This window comes from Alligator sinensis, unplaced genomic scaffold (genome assembly GCF_000455745.1).
Source record: "Alligator sinensis unplaced genomic scaffold, ASM45574v1 scaffold572_1, whole genome shotgun sequence".
In the NCBI taxonomy this organism is placed as follows: domain Eukaryota; kingdom Metazoa; phylum Chordata; order Crocodylia; family Alligatoridae; genus Alligator; species Alligator sinensis.
In genome coordinates, this window is record NW_005842288.1 from 393,411 (window position 1) to 408,806 (window position 15,396).

General features: G+C 44.7%; 1 protein-coding gene across 23 annotated transcripts in view; it reads left to right on the forward strand.

The window, feature by feature from the left end:
• The window catches only part of PIK3CB (phosphatidylinositol-4,5-bisphosphate 3-kinase catalytic subunit beta), a 181,609-nt gene that overhangs the window by 93,905 nt on the left and 72,308 nt on the right, over positions 1 to 15,396 (forward strand). For all 23 annotated transcript variants that reach the window (XR_003095105.1, XM_025209421.1, XM_025209412.1 and 20 more), the window contains one exon: positions 4,970 to 5,156. Coding sequence is in view for 22 of the 23 variants with exons in the window: in XM_025209421.1 (XP_025065206.1) it covers positions 5,004 to 5,156 (153 nt within the window). In the remaining variant the exon portion in view is untranslated. The remainder of the gene's footprint in view (positions 1 to 4,969; positions 5,157 to 15,396) is intronic.

The following is a 15,396-nucleotide window of genomic DNA, read 5'->3' on the forward strand; positions in this document are numbered from 1 at the left end:
AATAGGAACCTGTACTAGGTAGTCACAGATTCTGTTTTAAACAAGACAGGCTATTTGCTTTTCTCTTCATATCCTGTTGGTTAGTAAAGTTTGGAGTGCTACAAAGGCAGCTTATTTTGCCTTTGTCAGAGGAGTGCTTTGCTTTGATACTGTCTTGCCCACCCTTTAGACCAGTGCTTCCCAACCTTTTCCTCAGCATGACCCCATTCAAACATTGGAAATATTTTGCAACCCCAAAATGGAGACAAGATCAACAAGTCATAAATATGGCATTACAATATTTATGATCTTTTATCTTTTTCATTTAAAACTTTTAAAATCATTTTAACTTTTTAGATTAAAAAAAAATTGAATACCAAGTTTAAAAAAGCTATTAAAGGATTTATTTGACATTTTATTTCAATTGCTTCAACTGTGGATTATATTTACTGTGCTGCCATACCATTAAACAACCCTAGATGTCATGGTTGCTAAATTGAGACTTAGAAGTATATAATATAACAAAAATTATATAGGAAACTAGACTGCCATTACTGTTCACTGTTAATGTTTCTGTGCTTGCTCAATATAACTGTCTCTCTAAACTCCCACTAAAAACAAAGTAATACAAATCAAACCAAAATAAAATTAATGCATAATACTCATAGTTTTAGGGTCGGAAGGGACCTAATAGATCTTCTAGCCCGACCCCCCGCCAGGGCAGGAGAACAACCCCCCAAAAAAACAAACCCTAAAAACAAAAACGGGACTCAAATGAGTCCAGCCAGGTAAGTATCCAGCCTCTTCTTAAAGATCCCCAGGGTAGGGGCCAGCACCACCTCCCTTGGAAGTTGGTTCCAGCTCCTAGCTGCCCTAACTGTGAAGTAGTTTTTTCGGATGTCCAATCTGTACCTCCTCTCCATCAACTTGTGCCCATTACTCCTTGTTATGCCAGCGGGGGCTAGGGGAAACAGCGTCTCCCCCAAACCCTTCTGGTTCCCCCTAGTGAGTTTATAGACGGTCACCAGGTCCCCCCTCAGCCTTCTCTTGTGGAGGCTGAATAGGTTCAAGTCATTTATATCAGTATAAATAGGTTCAATAGGTGGGAGGAGCCCCTCCCTGGCTCTACTCGAGATGCACCTGTGGATGCACGACAAGGTCCGGTTAGCCCTGCCAACCATGACCTCGCATTGTCGGCCCATGTTCATCTTGGAGTCAATAATGACACCAAGATCCCTTTCCGCCTCCGTGCTCTCAAGTAGGGAGTTCCCCATCGTATAAGTGTGCTGCTGGTTCCTACTACCCAAGTGCAGCACCCTGCACTTGTCTGTATTGAAACGCATCCTGTTCCTGTTTGCCCACCCCTGTAACCTCTCCAGATCCTTCTGCAATCTCTCTCTCCCTGCTAGCGTGCTCACCTCCCCCCAAATTTTGGTGTCATCAGCGAATTTAAACAGGTTGCTTTCCACCCCAACATCAAGATCGCTGATGAAGAAATTGAACAGCACAGGCCCCAGGACCGAGCCCTGGGGGACTCCACTACCCACCTCCCCCCAAGTCGAGTATGATCCATCCACCACCACCCTCTGAGTGCGACCCTTCAGCCAATCTGCAGTCCATCTGACCGTGTAGGCATCTGTGCCACAGTCGCCTAGTTTATTAATTAGGATGGGGTGAGAGACGGTGTCAAAGGCCTTGCTGAAGTCCACTCAATACTCAATAACTTTTTTTTAGCAAGAAAAACAATAAGTGCCATAATAGGTGATGCATGCCTCCTGAGGCTTGGGGTGGCACAGCGACCGCCCACAAGTGTTCTCCGCAAACGTGAGCCAAGCAGGGACGGTCTGCAGGCAGTGGTGTCAGACCCATGGGTTCCTCCCGTGGCCAGGCGCCCAGTCCAGAAGTGCCAGTGGCATTACTTGGGGTGGGGGGGAAGACACCAGCTCTCCGCCTGCCCCCCCGCCCATCATCTAAGCTGAGAGCACTTGCTCTTAGGGGAGCAACAGCACTCTCAGGGGGTGCTTGTGCATCACCTATGAGTTCCATACCATATTCAGCAGTGGTGTGCCAGAGAAAATAAATATTTATACATAGTTTGTCATTGCAAATTATAACTCATTCTAGCTATAGCCTAAAACCACAAACAACATGCATAGAAAAAGCCACTCCCAACCCACAGCTCCCTAGCCCTGCCAGTGCCCCTCACTCCTGAACCACAGCCTCCCAACCCCCCTCAGCCCTGCTGGTGCTCCTCACTCGCAGCCCTCTGCCCCCCTAGCCCTGCTGCAGGGGGCCCAGTTGCCAGGGCAACAGAACTAGGCCAGGGCTTGCAGCCTCCTGGGCCTCCCAGAAGTGCCCAAGCCCCAGGTGCTGCCTGTGGGAGGGGGCAGCTTCTGGAGCCGGAGTGGAGAGTGGAGCCTGGCTCACCTTCCTTGCTTCTTCCCCACTGCAGGTGGCAGAGCTGGAGCAGAGCCCTTGGAGGAGGAGGGAAGGATGCAGGCTGCCTGCTATGGGCTGGGGGCTCCCCGCCCTGCTGTCCTCCCCAAGGGGCCTCCACAGCCCAGCAGGCAGGACCTGGCATGGCAGGCTGGGGAAGCTCAGTGCTGCTGCCAGGAGCCTCACACTGGCTCTAACACCACCATACCACCACTACCGGGTGTGCAGTGGGTGCCTCACCATGGTGACATGATAGTGTGGGGCTACCGGCAGTGGTACTGAGCCTCCCCACCCTGCTCTGCCCTCCTATACCAGGTCTGTCCTGCTGGGGTACAGAGGCCCCAGGGGAAGGTCTGTTGGGCAGGGAGCCCCAAGCCTGCAGTAGGCAGCGTGGATCCACCCTTGCCCCATGCACAAATCTGGGGGACCCATGCCCCCCAATGCCTCTCTTACCAGGAGTGCACACAGCAATGGGGAGCCAGCCCCCTGGATGAGCCACCCATGACTTCATCCTGTTCTCCCAGCCAGGCCCCATGCACCTGCCCAGCTAGGCAGCAGCCCCAGCCCTGCCCAATTCCCTCCCTCCACAGGCTTACCTGGATGGAGCTGCGGGAGCTGCTTTCAATGCTGTCTGGCTGCCATGTGCATGTGTGCCAGTGCAAATGGATGATGTATTAGGATTTACAGTCATTATAAAGTCAGAGAAGAAAGGAAGTAGAGTATGAGATTATGGTCCCTATGGGATTAAAGATAGTTTTCTCTAATAAAGGATTACATTTTGACTAACCTGATACACTTATCATTCCTTCTGTAATCATGAGTCACCACATTTCACTTCACTTTTGTAGTTTACAGTCTGTATACATATGTTTACATATAAAGATATTTGAAGAGAAGACATTCTATATTTACAAATTACTGCAATTCATATGCAGTGATCATTTTTCCCACTTCTTAACATTTTTAGGAAATTCCCAGTGTTTGTGTGCTTTAAGGACTTAATTCTTTGTTCTTCTGTTTTGCCTTAAAATATTTGAAAGCAACTGTTCGAATATTATAAAAGCATTTGTCTGTCTGTCCATAACACTTTATTTGCACTCTGGTTGCCTCAGCAGCCAATCGCAATTCTTGCTGAAACAACCAATCGGAATGCTCTGGACAGACAGAAGCACTGCCATGACAGTGGGGACTGAGGGGCTAGAGTTGGTGAGGGGGGGAGGACAATGGTGCTGGCCTCGCAACCTTCCCTGGCCCTGCTCCTTGGAGGCAGAGGGGGATGGAGGAGGGGTGGAAACGTGCCTGAACCCGATGCAATGGGGTGGGGTGGGGGCTGGATGTGGGGCTTCACCCCTACCCACCCACCCCCATGATGGTGGGAACTGAGGGGCTGGAGCAAGTGGGCAAGGGGTAAGGGGACAACGCATGGAGCTAGACACGGGGTAGAGGGGGGCACGGGGCCAGAGTTAGACCAGCGTGGAGCGTCGGGTGGTGCTGCTCTGTGTCCCGTTCTTCTCCCCCCCCCCCCCCCCCCCCCCCAAGTCATTCTTGACGGGCAATTTGCTAGTTTTAAAATAAAAGTTTATACACTTAGTATACCACTGTGCTTGACTTTTTATATAACAATATTATTGTGAAAATTATATATAGATATATCTATATACGTGGCTCCATGTATAATATACATTTTTCACAATAATATTTTTCCAAGTTGGTTTACTTGTATTTTAGAAGTAAAAATCTTTTTGCCTCCAGGTAATGCTGCAATCCCACATTAGTAATACTTTGTTAGTTCAATAGGAAATGTTAAAATATTTAATTTGTGCTGCTGTTCAGTATCATACAAGATGCTATGAATATTGTTTTTTACATGTATACAAATGAAAAAATAAACATGTTTAATGGAATATTTTATATTCTTTGAACTATCCTATCTGAACCACTTCCAGTAGTATGGTAGAGACTTCTCTGTTTAACAAATAGTTTAACAAATATATTTTTATTAGCCCTAGTTACAAACAGTAGATTGGTAGAGTAGATTCATTCATTCAATTTCTAAATGTTGTAAAGCTATGTAAACATTTTTCTTTAATGTAGATAATAGTAAAGAATCCGGTAGACCTACAAAGTTCTTTGAAGTACACATACTGTGTTTTATATTCTTGAATAGTGTGTATTGATCCATAATCCTTATTAGGCTTTTTGTTTGTTTGTTTTAAGTTTCTGTTGTGCAAACATTTCTGGGCACTACTTCCAACAGAAATGAAAACTGTCAGTCAGTGAAAACTGTGTACATATAATTCGTTTTTAATTTAGGCCCTGGTGCTATAAACACTTCCACAGAAATACCTTTATTCACTGAACTTCATGAGTTTAATAGATTTACTTGCTTGAGTAAAATTATTCATTTTTTATATATGTCTGAAATCTTGGGAACCTTAGACCCCTACCTTGTAAGCTGATCTGTGCAAGAAGGCCCATGTAAAATTTCACAAGATATTAAAATGTGTATCTGATTATAAAATAGTAAGGCATCTGAATTAATTTCTTTTCCTAGGGCCATGTGGTTATGATACTGTTCAGATTTCATCATGCCTCCTACAGTGACAGACATCCTTGACATCTGGGCAGTGGATTCACAGATAGGAGCTGATGGCTCAATCTCTGTGGACTTCCTGCTGCCCACTGGAATCTATATCAACCTGGATGTCCCTAGAGATGCCACCATATCTCATATTAAACAGGTAAATAAATGAATGGACTATTAGTACTATGCTTGCTATTTTAAATGAATTCTACTATTGATTTTATTGTGAAGTGCTTTATATGTTAGGTAATTTACAAACCTTAATTTTTTTCTTAATGTTTGTTCCTACCTATCTCAAACAGATGCAATTAAAAAAAGTGAACTAAATACAGACTTTGGTAGACTCATCATGCCTCTGCGGGTTAGTCATCTGGAGATATTCAGTCGTTTACTGACATACTTGTTCTGGCAAAAATCCAGGGTGTAGATTAAATTATTCCAGCAAAATTGTGTTCCTTCCAGTGCAGCTTGTTTTCCTCAGGAGGACAAAAACTAGCTGTATTGAGAGACTGGAAGTTTGACTAGTGTAAACTTAAGTCATGGTAGAAGCAATTTGCTGGAATAACATTTATATGGGAAAAGTGTTCTTTAGACTGCAGAAAGGCTGAAACCTGTAGGTTTGAAGTATGAACTACTTCTGTCATCCAACTGTTTCAGATGTAACATAACTAGAGAAGTTTGGATGCTCAGCAGCAAGGTAGACTGTACTGACATTTTTGCTCTGAACCTGGTTAATGTGCTTCTCACAATCTGAAAATATTTCCCAAGCTTCAGCTTGCTCCAAAAGTTTGTCGACCACTTTTTATCCGATAGCCAAAATGTTAGCTACTGACAGATTGGTGGTGCAATTGTGTTGTCAAAAGGAAAAAACAATTTTAAAATGAATCCAAAACAGAATATTAAGAAGGCTGAGAAATTAACTGAGGTTTTGTATCCATTTATTAATTATTTTAATTTATATCTTTAGATGGAGTGTACATTTCCCATAAATTTTAAATAAAACGTAGAATTTCCTGTCTCTGTAGAAGCCCGAGGTCAAATTCTGCAAGTTAACGCCTGCCCCTTCAAACCACAGCCCCCATGTTAAGAGTTACTTCATTGACTTAAAATCATAGAAAGTTAGGCTTCAAAGGGATCTCAGGAGGTCATCGTAGTCCAACCCCCTGTTTAAAGCAGGACCACTTCCTGCACCCCAACTGTATCTTGCCACTTCAACAGAGAAATTCCAAATATATTTTGGTGTGACTTAAGACCAGATTTTGTCTACTAGAGCCTTGCCCAAAATTTTAGATCTTGATTACCATGCCATAGACTAGGCATGGTACTACTTTACTGTAGAGATTGAAAATATTTCTGTTAGTATTCAGTTGATCAACAAATTATTACACATACATCACACACTGCACTAATCCAGCTGTTGCAATACCTAAATGCGTTCTTTGATTCCCCCATCTGCCCCTGGCCCTAGGAAGAATCTTTGCAATTTCACAATTACATTTGCCTGTTCTTTTACACTTTCTTTTTCCTGTAAATAAATAACTGAATAGTATTTAGTTATTGAGGATATTTAAATATAATAAGTGCCTTAGTCTGTCTGTCTGCCCATCTGTAACACTCTGGACCAACTGCGTATGCACTGCCTAGAGGGTGCATGCTGATTGGCTGCGAGGACCTGGAGTGTTACAGACAGAGGGGGTGAGGGAGCCACTGCACTGCCCCTCCCCAGCAGCAGGCAGGGAAGGGGGGAGGCAGTGGGGAGAGAGGGAGGGGAGCAGGAAGGGGAAAGGGGGGTTTCTTTATGGCAGTGTCCCCTTCCCTCACTGCTGCCACCATGCCCCACCCTGCTGCTGTCACTGCTTTCTGGCCCCCACAACAGTTGGCAGAGAGGGGGAGGGCATGTTGTATGCTGCTGGGTGTTGGCGGCTGCCACCGTGTGCAAGCTCCCCCCCGGTGTTTCTGGGAGCTGGCGGCAGCATGGGGTGGAGTGGCAGGGGTGGGGGGTTGCATGGGGACACACCAGGAGCAGCGGGGAGTGGAGGGCCCATGGGGCTGGAGATTGCGGGAGCGGGCCACATGGGACCGGATGCACGGGGTGCGGGTGGGGGGGGGTGCATGGAGCCAAAGGTGGAGCAGCAGCACTGTGGGGTACTGGGTGGCAGTGCTCCATCCCTGCTGCCCCCCACCCCTGTCATTCATGACGGGCAATTTGCTAGTATTTATTTATTTATTGAGGAGATTTTGAAGGGGCAAGTAGGATATATGCTGCAGAAACTCAAAGCTGGAACTGTAAGAGATCAAATTTGTTAAAAGAGCAAAGGGAAAAATCAAAGAATACGTTTAGGTACTGTAACAGCTGGATTAGTGCAGTGTGTAAAATATGTGTAACTTTTTATGGGAGATGACCAAACCTAAAAAATCATACTTTTCTCTGCTTTTTATTTAAATTTAAAGCTTCACCTAAGATTTACTAAACTATGTTGCTGTATGCTATATTCAACAAAATGTTTTCCTCTTTTCTTAGTTTTTCATTCCTGTACAGCACTTTAATAATGATGATGTGGTATCGTTGACACTTAACACAGTTGGCAGTTCTATTACCCATGCTTAGATGTATAAGTGTACAGTACATGTGCATGCTTAGCATGTGCAGTAGGCCGCCACTGCACACGCAGAGGCATGCAGCTATCTACATTGTGCAAGTCCCAGAAAAAGCTCAGGAGAGGCAAGAGTCTTCTCATGTTTTAATGGCAATATCTGAGTGGTTAGGGCAGCAGGAGACTCCAGTTCTTGGCCTTCTTGCCCAGAGTGGTGTTTGAAACTGCATCTCTGATTTCCCAGCACAGTGTGCTAACCACAGGTTAGGCATTATCTAGTCCCATCTCCTTTTTTGTATCTGAGCCACTGCACCTTGCATTTAACAGTCACTGGAAAAAATGGATTGAGAGAAGTGACAAGTTTTAGTGGGAGCAAAAGTCCATGCTAGAACCTAAGGCCTGCTGACTTCCAGAGTAATGTTCATCTTACTGAGCCATACACTCTAACTTGTTCTCTTTCTCTTGGCTCCACATATCTCCCTCTATTCACTGCCAATAGGGTTAAAACATGAGGGGGTCCTCCTCTTCAGGCATCTAACATCTGCTAGGCAGGGTTTTTTTGTCAGGCTACAATTTTGTGATTTAGGTAAGTACGCTGGACATGGTGTATACAACGTACATAGCCGTGTAGCTGCTGGGTTGGTGTACAGTTCCATACACATACATACACTTACACATCCATACCACATGGGTAATGAAATCACAAGCTATATGCTAGTGCCAAAAAGCTCACTTGCATGGATGGAAAACTGCTATTTAGGCATACAAAGTGTAATAGAATTCTCTCTTGCAGGTGGACATCTTGTAATTTTTGTGTAGTTATTCCTGAAGGCTTGAAGTGTCTTACTTAGGGCATCAACTTGGAGAATAGAAGCTTTGACTAATTACACATATTAAATGCTTTTTTCCTATAATGAGCTTGCATGCTAATATATTCTAGAAACAGTTGGTTGTAATGATTTTGCAGTGCTTGTTTGCATTAAAGAGGACTTTTACCTTTTGTAAATGCCTTTAATTATTGTGGGATGTAAAATTGTGTTTTTTATATTTCAGAAGACAATGGTGTAAACAGTTCAGCCAGGGACTATATTACATAATCATAAAAGGATGGAATGAATAAAATCTGGTTTCTAAAATTCCAAGTTATTTTTGGTCATTGAACTGAAGCAACGGGGGGCATCTGTTTTTCATTTTAGTAGTAAATTAAATACCTGGTAGGGACCAATGTACAAACACAGTCTTCCCCATCCTTTAACTCCCAGGTCTTAAAACTGACCAACAAGAGTCCTTGCTGCTAATATTCATACTTCAGTATTGCCCTACAGATTAGCAGTTCATATAAAATGCTAACTCGTGGCTTTAGGCAACATTTTGACGAAAGTAATTGCTGTAGCTTGGGGTATGATGTCATATAAAGGATGGTATATTTGACTCTTATATCTCCTTAATGATACTGTTTAAGTATGTAAAGTTGGCCCTTTTCCAGCCCTACATTTTTATCGTTCTATTCTGTGATTCTAATAAGTTTTAGTACCTGCATTTTCAAACACGGAATAAAACCCACTATCATTGATATGAGACTTGCAAAAATGTAGAGCATTGTTATTACTCCTTTACATGGAAATATCTTTCTTTATCTCTATGCTGCCTTTTATTGAACATCATACATTCACATAGCACTTGAGACATAGACTATCACTTCCTCATGGATGAAATACTATCCCATTTTTCAGGTGGAGTCAGACTATCAAAATGCTTGTACAGTTTTTTGGAATAAACTATATAACTCTGGCCATAAAAACATGGTAGTTATTCCACAGTTTGTTGTTCAGGAATGTAATGGTTTTCAGATGTTTTCATTTCATCATGGTATATATCTTAAATATGTCAATCAGGGCAGTTTAATAGTGTCACCAGCTCAGGTGACCCTTCTATCTCAACTCCTTTGTTCATATAGGGAATGCTGTCACTTAATTAAATTGAAGCTCCTTCTGGAAGTTTAAATACAATTTGTTTCAATTTTGAGATGTTTGCTGAGTGTGTTCTGAGAGAAGTGTTGCCATTTTTTATAGCACACTTGAGCTGATGTGGTTTATCAACAGTCCTTTATTCAATCTAGTACATTCACTGTTCTAGACAAAGCATCAGCCTTTTTCCAGTTTCAGGTTTTTCTGGGATTACAATTTGTCAATGGTTTACAAGAAACTTTTTTTTAAGGCAAACATGTAGGACATCAAAAGATGGAATCTAATTTATTTGAAATTTACTATTCATCATAGTGTAATTGATAAATTAAATAGGTGTTGCTGGGCCAGAAAACTATAAGCAAATAAATGCTGTGAACAGTGTTTAGGTTTTGAGCTTAGGCTTTGATGTGGGGTTGGCTTAACTGTAGTGGCTGACCTGACACTGAAGATTGAGGGGAGTGCTTGATTCTCTTGCCCTGGCCCTCATGTGAAAGACTTGACTACTGTGAGGGCTGACTTTGAATTAGAAAGGGGAAAAATGCAGCAACCTAACATGGTTTTTTGTGTTGGTTTTTTATTTTGGGTGTTTTTGAGGCTCATCATTATGAGAGAGAGAAGTTTTAAGTGATGTCAAGTGAGTAGTGTGGCCCCAGGTCAATTGGGGACACATTGTGCTATGTGTTTTATAAATGTTTATGCTTATGGGATAGCTTTGCTCCAACTAACAGTCTAAGTAGTAAGACAAAAAAAGAAAAGGCATTGTGGAAGAGGAGAATGAGGAGGAAGTTGTTGCTGTTGTAGAGAAGGGAACTGAAGACCTGCGGGCCTGGGTTGCCATTTCCCTGCTGACATTAAACTAGAGTTACCATGTGTCCAGGTTTTCCCAGACTTGTCCTCTTTGGGCCCTCCAACCCCTGTCCAGGTGGGGTTTTTTTTTAAATACGATCAAATGTCTGGGATTTTGGTCAGCTCAGCTTCAACATTTTTCCCAGCTTGCCCTAGCAAGTAGCTGCTTAGGAGAGTGATGCAGCCAGGCAGGGTGGTAGAAGCATCCCAGGCAGCTGGATGCAGGTAAGTCTGTGGGGGGCAGAGGTTGGAGGGCCGGAGCTTGGGAACTGCCCAGGGAACTATAAGGAGGGAGGTACTCGGGTGTATGGCTGGGGGGTATGGGGTGGGGGCAGTGCCTGCTGGAGCTGGGGAATCTGTCCAGGCTCTGGGGCTCCAGCAGGGCAAGGGAGTTGGGGAGGGTGGGGGATGGACATGTCTGCTCCTCCAGTGTGGAAGGGGGGCCCTTCAGGGGCAGCAGGGAGTTGCATGGCCCAGCTGGCAGCACCGGGCCAGCGCCCTTACTTGCAGGTGCAGGGGGGAGATAAAGGGCTGAAGGGAGCAGGGGTTTGTGGGTTGGGAGTGAGGGGCACCAGCAGGGTGGGGAGGGGCACAGGGGGAGCAGATCAGGAGTGAGACACAGGGGCTGCAGATCAGGAGTGAGGGGCACGGGAGATGGGATGGGATGGGTGACTGTGGGTTTGGTGTGCAGGGCACTGGCAGCACCAGGGATCTGTGGGTTGGGAGAGAGGGGCACCAGCAAGGGGTAGAGGGCAAGGTACTGTGGTTTGGGAGTGAGGGGCACTGGCAGGGCTGGGGGCAGGGGCTGTGGCTTGGGAGTGAGGGGTAATGGAACAAGCAGTGGCAGGGCACTGGCATCATATAATCCCCCCCATGCGACAGGTATCCCCTTTTTTGGAACCGGAAATATGGTAATCCTAATTAAATGCACTTAAAAATCATAATTGTAGAAATATACACCGTGGGTGTGCCTGGCATTAGAAAAACTAGAGCCAGGGAAATGGTGACATGCCCAAGAGCACACAGGAAGTCAGTAGCACTGCCACAAAATTTGCGGCAGGTCTTTGGAATTGCAGTTCAGTTTCTTAATCCCTAGCCTCTCTCTCCTCTCTGGACAACATGCAAAGCAGACTTCTTTTACCCTCTTAATATTTTTATTTTCAGAAAAAAAATCCAACTGTAAGATCATGAAAGGCCACACAAAGAACTGCAGATTCCTGACTGGGGTTCAGTAACCTGAAAATAGTTAGTCTTAAAACTATGAAGGATGTTTTGCCAGGAAAGTTTGACAGTAAAGCAAACAGTAAAATAGTTCATCTGACATTTGGAAACTGAATGTACATTCATTCTGTTTTTCCACCAAAGCAAAATGTCTCAGTTTTCTTTACTGATTTGTGTAAAAAAATAATGTTATAAACTTGTACTTTCAGTAAAAATTTAGAGATGATTGAAAATGTCCTTTTTTCTGTTTTTTAATAAACCCCTGCTCTCTTTCTCAAACTTCTGCTCTCCTCTCCTTCTTCCTTCAGCCACATAATCATACTTCTTTTTCCTTGAATCGAAATCCTGCTATCTCTAATTTAGTACTAAAGTGCTACCTAGTGGACAGAACCTTGCAGCTGTCAAATTCAAAAGCATTCCTTTAAGAAAAGATTCCCTTTTATTAAGGAACCTCCTCATATCTCACTGTTTGAATAAAGTACAAACTGTATAGTTTAATATGAAGTAAGGGTAATGCCTTACTGAGGAGTAATTGGTTATTCCATAAGAGAAATAAAATCATGAAACCAATTGAAAGTGGTTTGTTATGAATGTGTGACATGCAGGCATTTCAGGAAAAAAATGATGTGCAAAAATATACAATTTAAAGTCGATTTGTAATGGAATTTATTTTTGTCAGTTCATGCTTGACAAACTATGAAGAGCATTTACAAAGGGATGCTGGTTTAGTCAGCTGTAACACTGTATGTGCCAGCAGCACTGTTGTTTTGTTCCATACCAACTTGAAGTGTTCTGTAAAATGCATTTCAAGTAACATTTTTGTGGCTTTTCTTATGAAGAGAAATAGATTGAGTCACTCTATTGCTATTTTCCATATGAAAACTCAACATTTAGGCTTGATAAACATATTGATGGAAATTCAGTAAAAAAAGTTCAAGAGCCAACTGCCTTAGAGCTAAAAAAAACAAGGAAGTTTGGCATTGGAAACTTTAATGAAAGTTCTTAATTCACTAGCCTCCTAATAGCAAAAAGTGCTGGTGTAACCAAGTAAACAATGAAGAGCATAAGAATTGACAAATGTGCCTCGTGTTCTTGGCTGCTGTCCCAGCAATGCAACAGATTAACTTCCTTCAAAGGAATTAAAGCCCATCTTGCTTTATTATAAATAAGCAATAGATCCATTTTATTTACATTAAATGCATTAACTGACCAAGTAATCTAATAGTACAGCTCAGTTGAGCTTGATTTTAATGTACATTTAATCAAATCGTAGAAAAGTAAGCCTGGAAGGGACTGCGAGAGGTCTAGTCCAACCCTCTGCATGAAGCAGGATCATCCATGCTTGAATCATCACACATGTGAATCCATTGTCTAACCTGCTAGAAAAGCTATGCAGTCAACCCTGACACAACCACAAGGCATAACATCCTAACCTGCCACAAGTAAAGCAGGGGAAACTCCAATTTTGGTAAGGCATGTATAGCCTTTGAGATCAACAAAGTCATGGATATCTCTAGGGACTAAGGAAACATGAATAGCTTTATGTTTGCAGGGTGTGAAGGGGGAACTTGATAGAAAAAAACCTGCGCTGTGCCCTGCTGCAGGCAGCTGGTGTTGGCTGCTCCCCAGGCCACTCTAGCATGGGCAGGGGGCGAGTGCAGACAAGCAGAGCCCCGGGCTGTGTGGGATGCAGCATTCACACCAGCTGCCTGCACCAGGGCACGGCACAGCCCAGGAGCAGAGGTGAGTGGGGACAAGTGGAGCATGGTGCAGCCCATCAGCTGCAGGCAGCTGCTGCTGGCCACTCCCAAGTGCTGCTGGACTGCACCGTGCTTCGCTTGTCTCCTCTGCACCTGGGCTTTGGCTGTACCCACTCACCTCTGCTCCTGGACTGTGCCGTGCCATAGTGCAGGCATCTGGTGTGAGTGCTGCATCCCGCACAGCCCGGGGCTCTGCTTGTCTGCACTCGCCCCTGCCCATGCTAGAGTGGCCTGGGGAGCAGCCAACACCAGCTGCCTGCACCAGGGCACAGCGTAGCCCAGGAGCAGAAGTGAGTGGGTACAGGCGAAGCCCAGGCGTGGGGGGACAGGCGGAGCTTGGTGCAGCGCAGTGGCTGGAGACAGCTGGCGCCAGCTGCTCCTGGGGCCGGTGCAGCCGGGGCTGCAGTGATTCTGGCCACGGCCTTTTCCCCTCCCCCCACAGACTTACCTGCTTGGGCAGGGGCTGATTGCATAAGAGTGAATTAACTTCACAGATAACAAATCATGGGTCTAAATATGCTCATCGCATAGGGGCAAATTTGCATATGAAGGTTCTTCATAAATCCTGAAACCTGTATTTAAAAACACTTTTATTTGTAGTAGATGCCTTATTCTAAAGTAGGTGGCAATGTCATCTTTTCTCACAACTGAACATAGCAGTGGCCATGGAAATACCTTTAGCATCACGCTTGAACTTTAGCTTAAAACATTTCAGGAGATTGTAAGAATGCTACTGATATACTAGGAAGTCGAATGAAAAATGAACAGGATGACCTGGGTAACTATAGGCTGGCCAAGCTAGTGTCATTTCTGGGTAGAATAATGGAAAAGCTGATAAGGACTGAGAGAGAGAATATAATTTTTAATGCAAATTCATGTAGTTTTATAACTAGGCTTTGTCAAAGAAGCAGTCTATGACACTCCTTGAGATTATGCATATTGCTGGTAAAGGGAGCTGTGTAGGTGTCATACTCAGACTGATGGTCTTTCTGAGTTCTTTGTAATAGAATAATTGCTCTATTATTTTTGTGTTCTCACGAAAATGAGTGAACACTAAGGGCTAGCATTTTCCTTTGTGAGGCCGTTGTTAGATGAGAGGTGCCTTGAGTCTAAAAAGGCTGGGGAAACTCTGCTGCTCTACTTTGTTCCCTGCCCTGTGATCCCTGCTTGATCTGTTGCTCTGCTTTCTGTTCCCTTTACCACAACTGTTGCTTTGTTTTCTGTACTATGATGCATCTCCTGCTATGCTGCCTCCACCCGTCCCAATCTGCCACATGCCACAGACAGAAGCTGCCTATGGCATGCGGATCAAGGCCCCTGCAGTGAAGGAGTGGGGTTGGGGCAGAGGCTGAGGCAAGCACTGCCCAGCTGGGGTGGAGTGGGGGCAGGACAGAGCAGTGGCTTGTCTGGGGGTGGGCGTGGGGAGGGTGTGGCTCCCACCACTGTGCGCCGCTCATCTGGTGGCTTGTCCGGTGGCTCGCATCGCTGCTCCTGCCACTCATCCAGGAGGGCATGGTGTGGGCGGGTGCCCCCAGATTTGCACAGGACGGGGCGGGCCAGGAAGAGCTGTGTGTAGCCCCAGGCTGTCCCCCCTCCCCCTGCGCTCCCTGGACAAGCCATGGCTCTGTCCCGTACCTGCCCCACCCAGACTGGAGAGCACTTGCCCCAGTCCAACTCCCTCCTTCACCACTGGGGCCTTGATCTGTCCCCCCTCAATGCCCCATCCTTCCCCTTGTACTACAACAGCTGGACACTGCTCTTCAAGCTGTGGGGCTGGTATTGTAAATCGGATTGATATTAGCTGATATGCCTCCTTAAAAATCGGCTATTGGTATCAGCCCCAAAAGTGTCTATCGGTGTACCTCTAGTATAGTCCTCCTTTAAAACAAAAACAAACAAAAAAACCCCTCAAAAAAACCCCCAAAACAAAATAAACCACACCATCTTATCTCCTTCTAAATTTCACTCTTAAAACACCTGTGCTGTGGTTGTTGCAAAGTACGTGATAG